This window comes from Nothobranchius furzeri, chromosome 11 (genome assembly GCF_043380555.1).
Source record: "Nothobranchius furzeri strain GRZ-AD chromosome 11, NfurGRZ-RIMD1, whole genome shotgun sequence".
Taxonomy (NCBI): domain Eukaryota; kingdom Metazoa; phylum Chordata; class Actinopteri; order Cyprinodontiformes; family Nothobranchiidae; genus Nothobranchius; species Nothobranchius furzeri.
Window position 1 is genome coordinate 32154250 of NC_091751.1, and position 18738 is coordinate 32172987.

The window sequence follows — 18738 nt, forward strand, 5'->3', positions numbered from 1 at the left end:
CTGCCACACAGCAAAAACAACACACAAACCAAATACGCTCAGAAACTCCCATCAGATGGGAGATCAAACGTGACATTAGGGTAAACGAACATGGTGGAGGAAGGCAGTGTGCAATAGGCAGGTCCTCCTCAGAGACTGGACTGAGACACAACATGTTTGAGAGTCCAGACTTATGATCCTTATGATCCAAGCGGTCCAAAGGTGCTTCCAAGTGGACCAGGGTGTTCTTAACACACCACGCTTGGCAGGAAGGATTAGATGATGTTTAGATGTGATCGTCAGAACGGGGGGGGGGTGGGGGGGTGGGGGGTGGGGGGGTCAGCTCTAGCGTCGCCACAAAGATCCTGCTGTGTGAAGCGGGCTTTAATATGAGCTAGTACAGTAAAGTAAAACCAGCGTCTCACTGGGTTGTGTCAAACTTTCATGCCGAGTTTCAAAAACATCTCACTACGTTCCCGAGGGTTCCTGAGTTACATGGCCTCGCTCTCGTTCCACTGAAACGCCAACATGTATGAGAAGATGTAAGAGGCTTGAGACGACAGTGGAGGAGTTGAAGACCCAATTACAAGTCCAGGACGAGTGAACGGAGACTTCTGTCCCTTTCTAGAGCTGTCTGTCTGTTTGCAGAGTTGAAGATGTGTTAAGCTCAGTTTCTATGTGTGCCTAAACAGTAGTTTCAACATTTATACTTTTAGAATCAGGTTCCAGGATAAAGTTTGCTTGTGTCCTCCTCCAGTTGTTCAGGTGTAGGGAAGGAGGGTGTGGCAGTTGTCTGGAGAGAGCTCCTCTCTGCTTCTTCTCCTCATCACACTGAATCTTTGTTTTAGGAGACTGGAGATGATGAATGGGTTTAAGTAAACATGTCCTCATCGTTCTGTTGCTGGAGGTTCTGATTATACTTGCTGTTGCTAATTATCTTGTTCTGTACTATATTATTCTGTTTTACTCTCATCATTCAGTGGAGTTCAGCTAGTTTGTAAAACAAAACTATTATTTACAAATAAGTGCATTTTAGCTGATATCTTTAAATAATAAAAATGGCATCACGTTTATATTTGTTCCCTTTTTGTGCAAAAATACTGTTAGAATAAAACTTTTTGGGTATGATCCGCAACTGGTGCCCGGCAACAGCTCCTTTCTACATGTGCATAGCTACAAATACTTTAAACATACGCCCAGTTTATATACAGGTCCTTCTCAAAAAATTAGCTTATTGTGATAAAGTTCGTCATTAAGCCAGTCAGTAAAAAGTTTCATATGTAAGGAACCCAGCAGGTTACATCGAGTCACTGACTAGTGTCAGAGTCTTTACAGCAATCCTCATACTAAGCAAGCATGCAGCAACAGTGGAGAGGAAAACTCCCTTTTAACAGGAAGAAACCTCTGTGAGGATCCTGGCTCAGAATAAGCAGCCATCCACCACGACTCACTGGGGATCGAGAAGACAGAGCACACACACACACACACACACACACACACACACACACACACACACACACACACACACACACACACACACACACACACACACACACACACACACACACACACACACACACACACATATATATACCAAGTAGTGTTTCCATGGTTACATTGTGATTTCTTAGTAAATATTCTATTTAGTGAGAGATAAACTTTATTGTATTTATCCTAGTGAATCTATAATTAAACAGGTAAACTAGTAGTAGCACATCCAATGTCAAAGAAAGTAAAATGTTATTATCAGGAGAGGGAGAATGTTGAAGTGGTTAGCAGCAGTGTGCTAGCCGACGGCTCCCACCATGAGGATACCACAGCTCAGCAGAACATCAGTGTAGCTTCTTCTGGGGAGAAAAGCACTTAGAGAAAAAATAAAGTTAACAGCTGAAATAGCAGGAAATAATACAGTTAAAGAACAAATTGTAGAAGAAAGTGGTCAGTATGTCCTCCAGCAGCCTAAGCCTATAGCAGCATCTATCATAGTGAGGACCATCCATTGACTTCCATTCATGTTAGTGATTGTGTTATGCCTAACCCATACCCTAACACTAACCATAACCAATGCTGATCTTCTCCTAACCCTAACTAAAACTTATTTCACACCATACGTCTAACCAACTGATGAGCTTTTAAAAAAGTGAGGACCATGAAAATGTCCTCACATTGTAGGGAAAATAGTGAAAATTGTCCTCCGTATGTAGTTGGTACAAGAGCACACACACACACACACACACACACACACACACACACACACACACACACACACACACACACACACACACACACACACACACACACATACACACACACACACACACAACTCCTCTACTCTTTTTTCTAATCGGTCCTCTGCTGTCATTCCCAGGGTCAGCAGGGTGAGCGCGGGTCGCCCGGCCTCTCTGGACTCAAGGGCGAGCAGGTACATAGCTGTTTTAAACAGAAATTACAATATGTGGGAACATAATTAGTCCCCGCTTTGATTGATTGCATGATCTTTACCTCAGGGGCCTCCGGGAACGCCTGGTTATCCGGGAGCCATGGGACCGCCCGGATTGCCTGTAAGTTTTTGCTTCATTATAAAAGAGCTGAAGGACTGATGACATCCTGACAACTTCCAGAGGGAGAGCTGATGACACGACAGCTGACAGCAATTTACTCTTGCATTTGTCAGGGACTGAAGGGTGAGCGTGGAAGCCCGGGAAGCGCTGGTCAGAAAGGAGAATTGGTGAGTTCCAGTGCAATGCTGAATCAACCTGCTGCTAGTTTTTGAACAGAAACTAACATTCTTGCCTCTGCAGGGTCCTTCTGGAGCCCCCGGGTATCAAGGACAGGCTGGTGCACAGGTCAGTGTCTCATCATGAATTTGTCTTCTCCTCCCATTTGCAAGATCAGAGTAATAACTTAACGTGTATGTCTGCAGGGCATTAAAGGAGAGACGGGACCAGCAGGGTCCGCTGGTGAGAAAGGAGAACAGGTTTGTGTAACTATTGTAAATTCACTCTGTAAAAATGTCATTTGTCCGATTGAATTAAAACACAAATACTTCACCCTCAAGGGTTTCCAAGGACAACCGGGATTTCCAGGACCACCAGTAAGTAAACTCTAACTCATCGTCTGAGTATTGAAACATTTTCATCACCTGTAAACACACTTTTGTGGGATTTCAGGGTGCACCTGGTCCTGCAGGTAAACCTGGAAGAGAAGGCACTGCTGGACTCAAAGGTGAAAAAGTAAGTATGCATTTAAAAGCTTCATTCACTTAAAAATGATCAAACTAAAAAATGTTTCCATTTCCAAAGGGTAATGATGGTTCTCCGGGCGCTCAGGGACCAACTGGTCCCCCCGGGTCTCCTGGCTCTCCAGGACTTATGGTACAGACACCATCTTTTATCTTTTCCAACATATTTGATCTCTGTTCCATCTTCTCTGAACTATCCTTGACCTGTATGCAATTTTAAAAGGGTCCCCCTGGCATCGAGGGAATTGATGGAAAACCTGGGAAGCCAGGTCTGAGGGTGAGTCACAGCTCCGAATTCCATAATGACGAGACATTCTGCGTGAAAGGCATACATCTAGTAGGTGACCATTTCTGTATTAACAGGGAGAACCAGGCCTGCAAGGCCCAGCAGGACTCCGAGGAATCCCAGTGAGTGTCGCCACCATTGTTACCTTACATAACCCTGTGATTCTGCACTCATGTAACACAAGAAAACACCTTCAGTTACAACTTCCACGCATGTTTGGGTCCTGGATTTTATAAATGCTAACATACGTTAATGGATCAATGTTAGCATAAGTTCAAAGTTGATCTTTTCTCAACATCAGAAATAAAAGATAAACTTTTTTTTAACCCTCCCACATTGTTAGTGGGGTCTGATAAGCCCCAGGTGTTTTTGGTCCACTGTCCTGGAGGGGTCACCTGATAGGACCGTGGAAGGGTTAAACATTTAAAAGCATACCTTAAGTCTGTTTGATGCATTTGGTCTAACTAAAGTATTTTGCATGTGGGAGGAAGACTAGCACCAGGTGGCACGCCTCCCATCAGTACCCAGGTGCAAAGCTGCGGGCCACTATACTGGTTGTGTAACTGAATGTGACTCATTACAGCTAGGTGTTCAGAAGCTAAGCCACACAGGCCGGGTCCATTAGTACTAGCCCTTGTGTGTGAGAAGAGCAGAGTTTCACTAAATGCTGTTTGAGAGAAACTGAAATTTCCTAGCCTCACAAAAATGTAGTCATTCAGATAAAAGTAAACCAGCTGTTAGCACAGCGAAAGGCTGGGGTACGTTTTAGGACTAGAATGGTCTGAAGCCTGATGGTTCAACAGAAGAATGTCCTACGGATACTCCGTTATGAAAGAAACTTAACACGACTGCTCAAGGAGTTAGGAAACGTAGAATAACAGCGTTCAAGGCTGAAGGCAAACATTCCCATCAGCAGGAGACAGATTTTAACAGGAAAATCATGAGAACACATGAACTTTTACTAAATTGCTACAGACTATCGTACCAAACAAGAAATCAATCAAAGCAACTTGTTGGTTGCACTCAGACAGTATAGATCAAAGTAAGCAGGGACATTTTTAATCAATCGATTAGAACAGATATTCTCCTCAGGGATTTTGGGATGTGAAGAAAACTCAGATACTTATTGCTGCCATGAAAGCAGAGAAGAGCTGCCACACAAGTCTGACTGTCCTTGTAGTGAGCTGGTACATAAAACGTGTTTAGAAGCAGCAGCATGGACACAACGGCACAGCGCAGAGGCAGGTTGTTCGCTCTTCCTTCTTTCATCTCAGGAACATTGCTAAGCTGAGTCCCATTCTGTCTCGCTCTGAACTTGAGACAGTTCTCCACACCTTCATCTCCTCACGCTTAGACTACTGTAACTCTCTTTTCACGTGTCTGAGCAGAACCTCCCTGAACCGTCTACAGGTGGTTCAGAATGCCTGTGCTCGGCTTCTGACCAAGTCCTCCAAACACACCCACATCACCCCGCTTCTCCTCCAGCTTCACTGGCTGCCAGTCAACTTCAGGGTTCATTTCAAGATCCTGGTTCTGGTCTATAGGGCCTTACATGGACAAGCACCATCTTACATTGGTGATCTTCTTAGTCCCTACACCCCCAGCAGGTCCCTGAGGTCCAGTGATCAAAGCCTACTGGTTGTGCAGCGCACCAGGCTAAAGACCAAAGGTGACAGATCATTTGCTGCTGTGGCCCCCAGACTCTGGAACTCTCTCCCCCTGAGCCTGAGATCAGTGGACTCAGTGGTCTCCTTTAAAAAGCAGCTGAAGACTCACTTGTTCAAGCTGGCTTTTGTATGACCTTCTTCACCACTCTCTCTTTATTCTGCTCTCCCCACCTATTCCACCTTCCTCAGGATCCACTGATTTCCCTCTTTCCTATTCACTCTCTGTCTTTAACATATATTTTAATCGCAATTGTCTATTTTTGCTCATTTTAAATATATTTTTAAACATTTTCTAAATGCTTTTTTATATTTTTACATTTTTTGTTTTTGTGAAGCGCCTCGTGATTTTTATCTTGAGAGGCGCTATAGAAATGGTATTTTCTTCTTCTTCCTCTTCAGGTTACAATAACAAACAATGTATATACTCTCTCTCTCTCTCTCTATATATATATATATATATATAGTAATGGTTTGTTAGTTACATCTTAAGTGATGACCCATAAAAAGTGAGATTCCATAGGAAATATGAAATCAATTTGGTGGATCTTTGAATATTACTTTAACCAGAAGATCGGAACTTTTTACTGCAGGGATTAGATAACACTTCGTATTAAACCAGAGACAAGAGAGAGAGAAAGTTTTAAAGTTTAAGAAGATTGATTTCTAAACAATTTGAACAAGATTAACTTTAAACACAATGCGTATGATGTAACTAAGGTGGAGTAAGACTGAGGCTGGTGTGTGTGTGAAATATGTTCAGAACCAGCAAACCACAGATTGATTGAACATTGAGCTTCACATGATTATTTGGACTAACAAAGTTATTTGATTATCATTTAAAGAGTTCTTGATTTCTAAAAGAGTTCTTCTTGGTCTTCTCTCTTCTTTCCTGTGCTGTCCGGAGAAGCAACAGTTTAGATAAGAGCACCGAGCATGAGGGGCCTTGGTCCATATCCTGTAGATTAGGCTTGTGTCAGAAACTTAGGGTTTTGCTTGGCCAGAGCAAATAGAGCAGGGCCTTTAGGTCAGAAATGGACAATTAATCACGCTACACACACACACACACACACACACACATATATATATATATATATATATATATATATATATATCTTCTATAAAGAGTGATTATTTGAAGGTTGCATTGCCCTGGGATGGATTTCTTTTCTCCAAAAGTTTTATTCTCTTGTTTTATGAGGAGAGGAAAGTTTTCTACATGTTTTTTGTTATTCATGAAAGACACAGTTTGGTGCTGTTGATTCCAGAAAGGTAGACTGAAACAAAAACATATACAAAATGATAAAAATAATAAAAATGAAGTTATGTATTCCTTTAAGGATTTCTGCACAAACATCCAGAGAGATAATTAGTTTTGCTGCCACATACACAACCACCCGTCTCATGATAGAAGTCACATTTACAATTAGTCCAGTCAGAGTCATTTAACAGCAGATAATTAATCCCAGGTTTTATTGCTTTTGTCCATAGGCCCCTTTTAACAAGATATTCTACATGACATGATAATGTTACCTTTTATTTTTCCATGAAAGCCATCTGGTAGAAAATAGCAGATCTGAAGTGAGAATGTTTGGATTTGAAATGTTTACACCTCCAGAAGCTCCACCAGCATGAACATCTAATTAGCAGAGAGCATGTCTGATGATATTTCACTTACCTCACTCATGTTGCAGCACAACATTGATATGCGCAGCCATTACTGCATCTTGTTCATGCTCTATCTGTCACTGGTGCAAACCCTTTCAAAGTTCAAAGCTTGGTGTTCCTCAGATGGCTTTAACGTTCTGGTTCACACGTAGGTGCTGATGAGAAGGCTCTAGTGAGCTTCGTGAAGTCGCGGTCTGTCTTCCTCACTCTGGATCTTTGTTATCTCTCTCTTCTGCTCTCTGTATCTTGGTTCATGTTCTACCCCAGAGCAGGCGTTCAGGATTTTGAAGACAATATGCCTCTCCATTGTGTTTTTTCCTTTTTTAACTGAACTATTCTTGTTCTCTTTGATGCTTCTCCTCAGGGATTCAAAGGGAAAACAGGGCATGTTGGCTTTCCTGGACAGAAGGTTAGCTGTGATAACTCCATGTCAGTCTGTTGTTATGGTTACAGCCTCTCTCTTGTGCATTATGTCTCATTGTTGTATCAAACAGGTGATTATGGGTAAAATGGCTTTACTTCTCTTCACATTCCCATTTTAAAGAATCAATCCGTCTCATGGGTCTTGTTTAATATGTTCTTACTCTTCTAGGGAGAGGCCGGACCTACAGGTCCACCAGGACCACCGGGGAGGCCAGGTCATGAGGTGAGTATCTTCTGTATCCCAAATGACTACAGATTACAGAACACATGGGTAATCTGTCCCTATGAGGACTAGTAGCCTTCACAGAGTTGGTGCAAAGCTGAATCTGTTACTTCTCCAGGGTGATCCAGGTGCCCCTGGAGCTCAGGGACGACCAGGACCTGCAGGCCACATCGTAATCACTCTCACTATTAACATACACAGCATTTTCAAATTTGTTTGGACATTAAACGGGATTAATGCCATTTCTTTTCAGGGTCCCGCTGGGCCAGCAGGACCTCCAGGGCCTACTGGTCCATCAGGAGTGGTAAGAAAGAACATCTGAAAGTTCCTCTTCAGAGGAGTGAAGCATAAACAATCCAAACTGTTATTGTTTCCAAGCAGAAATCAAGTTGATCCCATAATTAAAAAATAAATAATAAACCTTAGAGTGCCTAGGGCAGGGGTCACCCACCTTTTGGAGACTGAGAGCTACTTTTACACCATTTACCCTGAGCCCTGCTCGTAGCAGCCGTGTCAGTTTTTTTATAGTGTTTAGCTATTTTGTCACAAATTAACAAATACTTCCAAAAACTATAGAATACCATTTAAAGAACATGAAGTGCTCTTTAAATGGCATTTCAACCTTTCAAGTAATGATTATTTTTCTAAAAATGCAACACAACAAATTTCATTCAATGAATGAAGCTGAAGATATTTTACATAAAATACAAGATAAATGTGATGAAAACACAAAATTCTAAATAGTTTGAACTGAATTTAAAAGAACTTTCTTCCTGCTTTCCTGATCCATTTAATCATTTTTATTGTTTTTTAATTTATTTTCATTTTTTTGTTTGTTTAATGAAAGTTAAGTGTAGCTTCACTAGTGAATAACTGCTGGTAAAATGATGCTTTGCTGCATTTTGTGAACAATATTAGACTAAGGTTGGAGGTTTGTCCTTTATCCTGGCCTCTGGATCATCTGACCTGCAGGTCTGACGGCTGCATAACAAAGAGCAGAGAGAGCGTTCATGATCAGGTTTCATAACTAAAGGAAACGACCAGCTGAAACTGCTGAGGGACATTTGTTAAAACTAAATCACAGGACATGCCCAGAGTTTGGAAACCAGCGTGTTCATCGTGTGTTAGTAATAAACAAACACCATCGAATTCATGTCAACAAGCTATAACTGCAGATAGGACTTCACTGTCGCCCACAATATTTAACTGAGGATGTTTTTCTGCTCAACATCAGACTCCTTAAACCCAGACCAGGTCTGTATAACCGACATCACCCCGTCTTCTGTAGAACCGCGTCTTCGTCCACCCACTGTGGCAGCAGCCGCTGCGTATTTCCAGCAGTCCAGACTTGAACACGTTTGCAGAAAGATCTGTGCAGATTAATATTTTACTTTCACAAAAAGCTGATTTTAGATTAGATATTACGAAAACAGCGACGATTACAAAGCCGTCCCTCGTATAGGCTGCCATTTTTAGTCAGGCAGGCTGGCTTGCCGGCTGCTATGCATCCAGGTGAGCAACTTTCGAGTGCGTCAGGCGCTACTGGCAGCGCGCCAGTGACACGTTGAACAGCCCTGGACTAGGGCAACTACAAAAATGAGCATTAATCATGATCAGTCAAATTGATTACACTGGATATATGACATAACCTTTTAAGATGTGTGATAATAGCCCTTGATGCTGTTTGATGCAGAGAGCTCCCACATCCTCATGGCTGTTAGGGTTCAGTTAAAATTCAATAAAACATGGTTGCTTCTAGATGGCAGCAGTGATCAGCTGCGACTATTTGTTGGTTCTTCATGCACCTGTGTGTATCGTTATACACCTTGTGTGTTGGGGTCATAAAGGGTGAAATGACATTTGAAATTCTTCTGCAACCAAAACGTAAAAACTATCTTCCTCATGTTTTTTTCATACATTCTCTCCAGGGCATACCAGGAGACAAGGGCCAAGCTGGAGAAAGAGGCACCCCAGGGATGGCTGGACCTCCAGGACCACCTGGGCATCCGGGGCTTTTAGTTAGTGTTTTTTTGGCTGTTCTGACAAAACAAGTTCATTTGATTCCATGTTGTCGTTCTTTTTTAAAACACAGAAACGGTTTTGTTACCTGTTATTGATGCAAAGTTTCGCCGACGGCTGCCGTAGAAATAACGCGCAGCAAGGACACACCTAAGATGTTCAAAGTTCATTTGATTTTTGTGATTCTCTCGTCATCTATGTTTTCCCTCCTGTGCCTTTCAGGGCGAGCCTGGTAGTGATGGTGCTGCTGGTAAAGATGTGAGTGGAGTCTGTGGGGTGTTCTCTTCACTGAGAGCCAAATACAAGGGTGTCTATATATGTATGTATGTGTGTGTCAATCCTTAATGACTGTCTGTCTGTGGCAGGGAGCGCCAGGCCTACCGGGAGAAAATGGGCAGCCAGGTCAAAAAGTAAGGTCCGACTCAGGGGTGTGTGTGTGTGTGTGTGTGTTAGGGTTAAAAATGTCAGCCATCCATTACATCCTGTTTGAGAGGAACATTAGTCTTTTTTTTCTCTTTTCCCTACATTCCCTGTGAGACGTATGTTGGCACACAATGACACTAAACACACCCACCCTCCACCATTTCTGCACGTTCAGCACCTACACTTAACACAGTCATCAGTTCACTCACCCTCTGACCCCCCAGTGGACCCTCTCCTTCCTCCCTGGCTCACTTCACTCCTCTGCAAACTGGCAGCCTGCTATCCCTCCCGTCTCCGTCGACGGTAGTTTACAGTAGGTGGGCAAAGTGATAGAGTTATTCTTCTGCCTCTGGGATAATGCTATTAAGCACGGGGGGAGATGCTAGATGAGGCTATTTGTCATGCTGACAGGATAGCATTGTCAGGGTTTTAGCCACAAAAACGAACGGGATCCTCTATTCTTCTCACTCCTCTCTACTCCAGGAACTGCTTGTCTGTCAGTGACGTGTAAACATTAGACGTCCATTATGTGCTGCTTTGTCCTCGATAAATCACTGTCGCTAATGTAGCAGGGGTGTTTTTGAGTGTATTTACACTAGCTGAAAGGGTGTAGAACTGTGTGGAGAGTGATAGAGACACGGGCAGATGTTGTCCAAAAAAGTTTTTTTAAATAGCAAAATTATCCAGAAAGAAGAAAAGTGAACAACTCATTTTGTGGCAGAGAGTCGAGTAAAGCCTGAAGCACCAAGTTGCTTGTACCCTGGTTTTAGTGTCATCTTGACCCGCTGTAACAAAGGAACATCACGTCATGTTGGTGTAGCTGCATATCACGCCTCAGATGCTAGAGTATCAGATACACAAACGAGAGGATGTGATATCATCACGTATCCAATGATATTCCACATGGTAGGAACACAGCAAAACAAGCCGAGACTGATAGACAAGTTCAGCTAAAAGGATGAAAACAAGAACTAGATGATTTCTTTCTGTTATTAAATTCCATTTCAAATAGAACTGTTCATAAAGAAAAAATCTAGTTGCACACTTGAGCTATTTTCAGAAATTAGGTCAAATACACTCACTAAAAAACTCACTAAATATCCTGGGAGTACTGGCAGGGTATCATTGGATTTGCAATAGGCTGCCACATGTAGGACTGGCACCATAGAGCATAAACAATATGAGTGTAATCAGGCAGTTGCCAGACTGACCAACCATCAGTTGTGGAAAACTTTAAAGGCAACTAAAGGATCCCTGGAAGAGAGTCACTGGGAGAGGGTTCCTGGACACAGACTATAGATCAGAGATGCATTAGACAGCACTACCAGCACTGTGAGACATTTGATAGAAATCCCAGTTTGCATAGCTGGTTGCTCACATTGTAGAAGTGCACATAATGATGGTGATCCACATGTCTCTAGTGAGTCAGTGCTGGAACCAGTGAGTACACGAGGTCACTAATTCATGTTGAGCATCCAGTCACCAACCATCCTGCTGATGTTACAGGACCCAATGATGTGCTCCTGCTGGTAAACGTTTTAAACCAAACTAAAGGTTTACCAACCTATGGTTATGGTATTATTGGTGCCAGACAACTATTGACGTTGTATTATAAACAATGAAGGTTGAGTCTGCATTACCGCAGACTACCAATGAGTATGAGTAGGTACTAATGGGAGAAAACCAATCCCAATAATGCCACAGAGAAACACATCATCCTCACTGATGCTGTGGGTAGCCTTTGGGCATGAGCTATTGGTAATACTGACATCATCTAGCAATTGCACATCTTGTTCCTTTGAGATTGCACCCGTGTACACACCGCTACACACAGGAATTCTGTGTCTACCTTCCTCGTGTTGCATTCTTCGCTTGGTCATCCAGGTTGTTCAATCTTTCTGCTTAAATGTTGAGCCAATATCAGGGCTGGTTACAACAGCTGCGAACTGACACATTAAGAGACAGGATAAAATGGAGGACTCCATTTCAAATCAATGCTTCTTTCCAGGCCCTTGTGCCTGCCACACCCAACTAACATCGGACCAGCTGTGTGTCCATAACAAACCTGCTGTTTTCTCTTTAACACCATTACTTATGTGTTCTCTCAGGGTGAGCCAGGGGCTGCCGGCCAGAGAGGTCCACCAGGAGAGAGAGGTAGACCAGGCCCCCCAGGTGGTGGAGGCCATATGGGCAAGGACGCTCAACCCATGATGGGACCAGCCGGACCTAGAGGGGAAAGGGGAAGCCCAGGCTCAGCAGGCCTTCCTGGATCGCCTGGCACCCCAGGGATACCAGGAAATGATGTGAGTTACATTTTTATTCCTCTCACAATGCCATAGCTTGTTTTTTGATTATAGTTTTAATCTTTTTCATCTTGGTGATGCAAAGATGAAAGTATGGTGGCCACAGGCATTCTCCATTTCCATCTGCTCTTCTAAATAATGATTTTTTTAATTATCTGCCTAATTAATGTTTGCACATTTGTTTTCTCTTGTTGTTTTTCTTTTTATTTCTTTTTTAAGGCTGTCGTCAATTACGATGAAATCAAGAACTTCATTCGCCAACAGGTCATGAAGGTCTTTGATGGTGAGGTCATGTTTACCTTACATAATTCCCAACTTCTTACTGTATAGTTCCTTTGAGCTTATTTGTTTTAAATAATTATCCATCTGTACTTTACAGAGATATCGCCTCCATGGCATGAGTCTTTTTTATGATTGCGCTTCTTTCCAATAGAGAGAATGGCCTACTACATGTCTCGCATGCAGACGCCAGTAGAGATGGTGGCATCACCTGGTCGACCAGGACCCCCAGGGAAAGATGGATCCCCAGGAAATCCTGGAGCCCCAGGTACCCCAGGTCTTCCAGGACAAATTGGCAGGCAAGGACGTCCTGGAGGCCAAGGACCCCCAGGTGACATTTTGTTTTGTATCTTCAACTCATGCTAAGAGGTTTTGCTTCTTTGTGTTAGAATTTGTGTCATTGATTTGGCAGGACCCCAAGGACCACCTGGAGTGAAGGGTGACAAAGGTGTTGGGGAGATGGGAGATGTAGGACCTCCTGGATCACCAGGTGATTTTATCTCATTAATATCCTAACGGTAGTTGATCAGAGGTTAGTCACATTAGAGCTTATACTTAAAGCTGTAGCTAGTTGTTAAAAAGCTATTAGCATGTTGTACAATTTGTTTTGTTTTAAAATGTACTTGTTTATATATTTTAAAAACATACATGTTCCTCTTGGCAAATATTATTTCAGACATTTGGATGTTCAGCAGCCTTCACTTCACCTTCAGAGGTTTTTTGGGTCATTTATAAACAACACCTGATCTTAAACCCAAAATGAGTCAAACAGAACAAATTTAAAGCATTTTAACTGGTTGTTGAGTTACAAATTGCAAGTTTGATTAAAGTAAATTTTCATCATTCTCAGTTTGTCCTAATCACAATTACCAGCCTAATTCATTCCAGCCAAATCAGCACATCCAAGATTCCTAAATCATCCCAGAGTTCAGACAGCATTCATTAAACTAGAGAAGCAGCAGCTGCAGTCGCTGTGCATGGAGCCATTTGTTTGGTTTACAGTTTTAAAAAGGCACTCTGTGTCTGCATGAACAGAAGTCCATTCATTCAGCGTTTCTGAAACAATCGTTAATAAAAGATGATGCTCATGCGTGTGTGAGTGGTTTACATGTTGCTCTATTTGAACTCCAGAATCCAGGAAGTCTCTGTGGTGCCTTTGAGGTTTCATTTAAAAATAGTTTTTCAAAGAACAACAAGGATGCTTTTATTTATTTGACTATTTTCTCCTTCTTGCTCTTTTAAAGCTGGAATTTGACCAAAGTTGAACCAATATAAAGAGCCGCAGATGGTTTAATATATTTCTTGTCTCAATTTAAGATTTCATGCAGCTCCAGGATGTGTTGGGTTTTAATAATAAAACACAAACAGATCAAACGTTGGTCAAATCATGTCAAAAATAACAAACTTCTGAGACACATTAACCAATAATGGAGATGCAGATATTTCTCTCAAGAGGGATTTGGAGACACCTAATATGTTTTGATTTTTTTATTCCTTCCAGGTATTCCGGGCCCCCCAGGCTATGGCAAAACAGGACCCCCTGGTCCTGTTGGCCAGCAGGGTGTTCCTGGGATCCCAGGATCTCAAGGACCACCTGGAGTAAAAGGAAAGGATGGGCGATGTAATCCTGGAGACTGTATGAGCCATCAAGTAGAATACAGCCCCAAGGGCCCACCTATCAAAGGCCCCTGGTAGAGAACTAGAGGATGGGTGCAGAGAGACTACGGTTTATGGAGAAGCCAAAGATCAAAATGAGATGCTTCATCTGACCCAAGATTGAAAAAAGAAGCTGCTTTTGGTGCTGGACTGATGGACTTACCCTTTCAGACTTTGACTAAAGATCTGAGAACAGTTTTTAAAAGGGCCCGCTGGACCTGAGGCCCACAAACACACAGCGGCCATCACCTTTCATCCAGCATTCCTTTCACCTTGGATGTTAACTCTTTGCTTTGTCTCCATCTAGTCTTTGTTTAAAGTGTTTTTCTGGTCTCCAGGAAGGTAACAGTCAAACATTTCCTCTGCCTTCATTTCTTTCAAACGTTTGTTTTTAATGGTCCTTATTTTTTTTCCTCTGAATCTGTAAGATGAGTTAGCCTGACTGTTTTTGTTTGCCCCCCTCGCTCCCATCTCTGTTCACTTCCATTCTGCATCATGCTCAGTCTTCCCAGAATTACACATTTGAATTGACCCTGGAGGCCATTAAAGCCAACGTTGCAGTGCCTGCCCTCCTTGATGGGCTGTTTTGTACATATTTATAAGTGTGTATATATATATATCGGAATTTTATACTTTTAGAAGTTTTTGATATTGGCCATGCTAATTATTAGCTCGTTTTTAGTGGCGATGGTGAAACAGGTCCTAAAGAAATATTTCCTTACAAATTCTTTAAGCGTTAAATTGAATAACATGTCCAATAAAGGCAGAACATTTATTAAAGACGTTTAGATGCATACAGGAAACACCAGGATCTGAAGCCGTTTTAGTCCTTCCTCTTTACTCCAGACCAATTCTAATAACAGGTGACACGCCTTTTTCCTTTAAAACTGGTGGCCCTTGTTTCCTCTGCTAAGCATCACAGCCTGTTGGTGTTACAAATGAAGTGTGTTTCATTTCAGCTTTGTTTTTATTTATAACAGAGTTTAAACTCACTTTCTCTATTTTGTCTGACAGTTTGAACTTTGAGCCAAAGTCAAACCAGCTTCTCTAAAGAGGAACCTTTCCTCGCAGATGTTAACCTGAACTAATAAAAGCTTTTCATGGAAGCTGCATCTCTTGTTCTCTTTTTAAAAATCTAATTAGTGTTTTTGGTCTGCGTTGTGTCAGCTACTCTCCAGATTTTTCTCAAAGCGCAAGTTAATGAGATGCTGGGTGACTGGACCCGTGTTTCAAAGGCCGATCGTCCCTCACAGCAGAGCTTTAGTTGTGTAGCTACGGTTTAGTACAGCTGTTGACCTGTTGGTGTCTTGGTTTGTCTCCATGTCTCCGTATCGTATCAGTAGCCTTCCTGTTTGGACTTCTTTGTCATCACAATTACTTTAGATGTTTTTAGGACTTTCAGTGCCACTTTGTAATTTTCTATTAGTAAATGTAGTTTCTGTTGGTTATTCAGAGTGTAGTTTAGTCTCTTTACAGGTGTTGATGGAAGCTTCATCGTTGGGGAGTAGATGTTTGTAGTTTGGGGATTTTTAAAGGTTCTACTGTAGTTTTTGTGGTTGTTTTATCGTTGAATTTGTTTTGGGTGCTTTTAGGTTTGCCTGTTTGATTATATTTGTATTCACATTATTGCCTGTAGATGGTTTGGGTGTCAAAGAAACTTTGTAGTTTGTTGTTTTTCAGTGATTCTTCCTTAAAGTTTTGTTGGTGTCTTTAAACATGTTTACTGTCCCTTTCAGGTTGTCTTATCACTCTGGTTCTGGTCTACAATCGTGTACCGATCAGCATTTGTACGGAGAGTAAACCTTTAACATGTTTTAAATTCCGTATTTCACTGCAGTTTTACAGTGAAATGAATGAAAGTAAGATACTCTGGATGAATAGTGATATTTACTATTTTTTAATATTTACTATTTTTTTTATATTTACACTGCTGCATGGTGGCGCAGTGGTTAGCACTGTTGCCTAAAAAGCACGAAGGTTGCAGGTTCAAAACTGGGCTGCGGCCTTTCTGCGTGGAGTAGCGTGTTCTCCCCATGCATGCGTGGATTTCCTCCGGGTACTCCGGTTTCCCCCACAGATCACAACATGCCCTATAGGTTATAAATTGTAAGTTGCTTTGGATAAAAGCGTCTGCTAAATGAATAAACATAAACATAAACATACTGGTGAAACGTTCTGAGCAACTTTGGCCTGGAAACAACAATAATGATAATAATAATAAATTTTATTTATAATGCACTATACATTTGATGTCAAATCTCATAAAATGCAGAAATATAGATTAAAGATAAAAATGTGCAGCAAGGGAGTTTATTTACATGCATTAACTGATACTGTTATAGGTTATTGGCAGAAATAAAATAATCTACATGATGATTCATGCCCCAACATGATTAGAAAAAAACATTGACTTTTACAAAAATTTCCTCTTTATTGGTTTGGGATGAGTTGAAGATCCAAAAACCACAGCTTTAGGGAAACAAATGATTACATGAAGGCAATAAATAGTTTTTTTGAATGAAATAAATCATTTTTCTCCTGGGAAGATGACAGTGGCATAGAAAGCACAAGTGACCTGGTAACTAATTTGTTCTGAAGAAAACTCGTTATTTCTGCAGGAGCTGCATGTTACTCACCATTTCCATTAACACAGGATGTTTGTTGGTGCCTATCGTAACCCATTCCTTTTTCTGCACATAATAATCAACACACATTTACAAAGATTTACAGCACTGCATTGTGGGAGATGGGAGTGCCCGTTGGGATATGCTGTTGCCATGCAACAGCAGGAAGAGATAAAGCTAGTCGTTAGTTTCTAAAATGAGACTTAGGTAGCAAGCAGGCGTTGGGACTGGAGGGGGGGTTGAGTTAAATGAATTTCACTCAAGCTTTCTGATCAAAAGATACATTTTATAAAACAGCACTGAGCAAAAATTAGGCTGCTGTTGTTTGTTTGTCCTTTTGTTCATCTTTAAGGGTTTAAAACACAAACTATTGCATAAACATGTGGCCATTAAAAAGGACCGCGGTGTGAAAAAGCCCCTCATGGTGTCTGATTTTCAGGTCGTAGACCAGGAGATGCAACCTGAATCTCTTCCTGTCTCACTGCTCGAACACTGATATGATATTTGGATGGGACTGACACTGGCGTCATCCAAAAACGTTGGAGAATTTTAAAGCCTGTGGGTGGCTGTGAGATGCTGTTGTCATGGTGATGTGTGAGATTAAGATCATCGTGTCCCACCAGTCAAAACTTCCAGTTGTCAAATCCAGCAGGCATGAGGGGGCTAAACATCCAGTCATGGCATTGTCACTGCCCCCACCTCTCGCTCTTGATGTTGTCCAACAGAAATAAGTGGTCTCTCTCTCTCTTTTCTCTCCTCTCCCTCTCTCTTGGGTGTTGCGAGCTGCTAATGGAGAGGCAGCTCTCTAAACACTGGGTCCTTTGATCGTTCCCGCCTCCTGTAATCTCGGCGAGGTGTATGCCGATGCAGCCAGACACATCGCTGCCTCGCAGAACCCTGGAAGCCCTGGAGGCCCTGCCTTACCGGGTTGCCCAGCCTCTCCAGCTGATCCCTGAGGTCCTCTCTCTCCAGGTCTGCCATCTCGAGCAACACCATCAACACCAGGAGCACCTGTGGATAGATCATTTTAGAACTTAGAGGGGTTTTTTCCCCTGGAGATCAATATATCTCATCAGTCAGATTAATTCTGATCAATCAATCGTTCAAATAAAATTTGTAAAGCACATTCCACTGCCTTTATGAAAGCCTAACGTGCTGAACATGACATATAAACCACAAAGGAACAGAGAACAATAAAACACATAAAAGCAGCATACCACATGTACCAAAATGCTGAAACAGAGACTGATAAAAAGTCAAAACCCATAATGCATAAAAGTCAGATGATAAAAAGGAGTCTTCCAGCAACTCTTGAAGACCTGTAGTGATGGTGACTGTTTGATAGCACATGGTGATTGTAGGAGTGTAGAGTATAGGGACCAAGACAGAAAGAGCCCCATCACCCCTTGAACCTGTACCTAGATAGTGGGACAATCTGCAACTCCCGCTCAGGTGAGCGTAGGGAGCATGAAGGGGTAGGCCATTGTGGAAACCCAACCAGGTACAGTGAGGCAGAACCATGGAGAGACCAGAACACACACAACATAATTTTAAACTTGGCCCGATAACCTACAGGGAGCCAGTGTAATGGAGCCAGCACAGGTGTAATGTGTGCCGTTTTCCTTGTCCCTGTCAGTTGTAACCTTCAGTGCCGCCTGACTCAGCCCAGCAAATAGCAGCCTGGATAAGACAAATGCATGCAGTACAGACTCAAGATGCGCTCTAGACAACAGCTCCATTTTAGCTAGTCAACTCAAGTGGAGCAAGCAGGCTCTCATAAACATATTGATGTGAGTCCTGAGTCCAGTCTCACCCCAGGGTGCTGACAACTGACTGGTGGCAGGGTGTCAGGACATCCAAACCAGGAGCAGAGCTCACAGCCCCTTTGCTAGTAGAGAGGAATGTAATAAGCTTAGTTAGTTCTCATTAACATGTAGGTAATTAGCTGTA

At 42.2% G+C, this 18738-nt stretch overlaps 2 protein-coding genes across 4 annotated transcripts in view; one reads left to right on the forward strand and one right to left on the reverse strand.

Moving 5' to 3' along the window:
• Positions 1 to 14435, forward strand: part of col16a1 (collagen, type XVI, alpha 1) — a 116568-nt gene extending 102133 nt beyond the window's left edge. For all 3 annotated transcript variants that reach the window (XM_015955982.3, XM_015955983.3, XM_015955984.3), the window contains 22 exons: positions 2348 to 2401; positions 2487 to 2540; positions 2654 to 2707; positions 2781 to 2825; positions 2903 to 2956; positions 3038 to 3073; positions 3150 to 3212; positions 3282 to 3353; positions 3444 to 3497; positions 3584 to 3628; positions 7203 to 7247; positions 7431 to 7484; positions 7603 to 7656; positions 7738 to 7788; positions 9413 to 9502; positions 9726 to 9761; positions 9869 to 9913; positions 12035 to 12229; positions 12449 to 12512; positions 12663 to 12839; positions 12921 to 12998; positions 14010 to 14435. In XM_015955982.3, the coding sequence (XP_015811468.3) occupies positions 2348 to 2401; positions 2487 to 2540; positions 2654 to 2707; positions 2781 to 2825; positions 2903 to 2956; positions 3038 to 3073; positions 3150 to 3212; positions 3282 to 3353; positions 3444 to 3497; positions 3584 to 3628; positions 7203 to 7247; positions 7431 to 7484; positions 7603 to 7656; positions 7738 to 7788; positions 9413 to 9502; positions 9726 to 9761; positions 9869 to 9913; positions 12035 to 12229; positions 12449 to 12512; positions 12663 to 12839; positions 12921 to 12998; positions 14010 to 14203 (1614 nt within the window). In that variant the 3' untranslated portion in view covers positions 14204 to 14435. The remainder of the gene's footprint in view (positions 1 to 2347; positions 2402 to 2486; positions 2541 to 2653; positions 2708 to 2780; positions 2826 to 2902; positions 2957 to 3037; positions 3074 to 3149; positions 3213 to 3281; positions 3354 to 3443; positions 3498 to 3583; positions 3629 to 7202; positions 7248 to 7430; positions 7485 to 7602; positions 7657 to 7737; positions 7789 to 9412; positions 9503 to 9725; positions 9762 to 9868; positions 9914 to 12034; positions 12230 to 12448; positions 12513 to 12662; positions 12840 to 12920; positions 12999 to 14009) is intronic.
• A 3013-nt stretch (positions 14436 to 17448) lies between these two features.
• Positions 17449 to 18738, reverse strand: part of col9a2 (procollagen, type IX, alpha 2) — a 33692-nt gene continuing 32402 nt past the window's right edge. Inside the window, exon 32 of the mRNA XM_015955985.3 lies at positions 17449 to 17799. Within this exon, the coding sequence (XP_015811471.3) occupies positions 17594 to 17799 (206 nt within the window). The 3' untranslated portion in view covers positions 17449 to 17593. The remainder of the gene's footprint in view (positions 17800 to 18738) is intronic.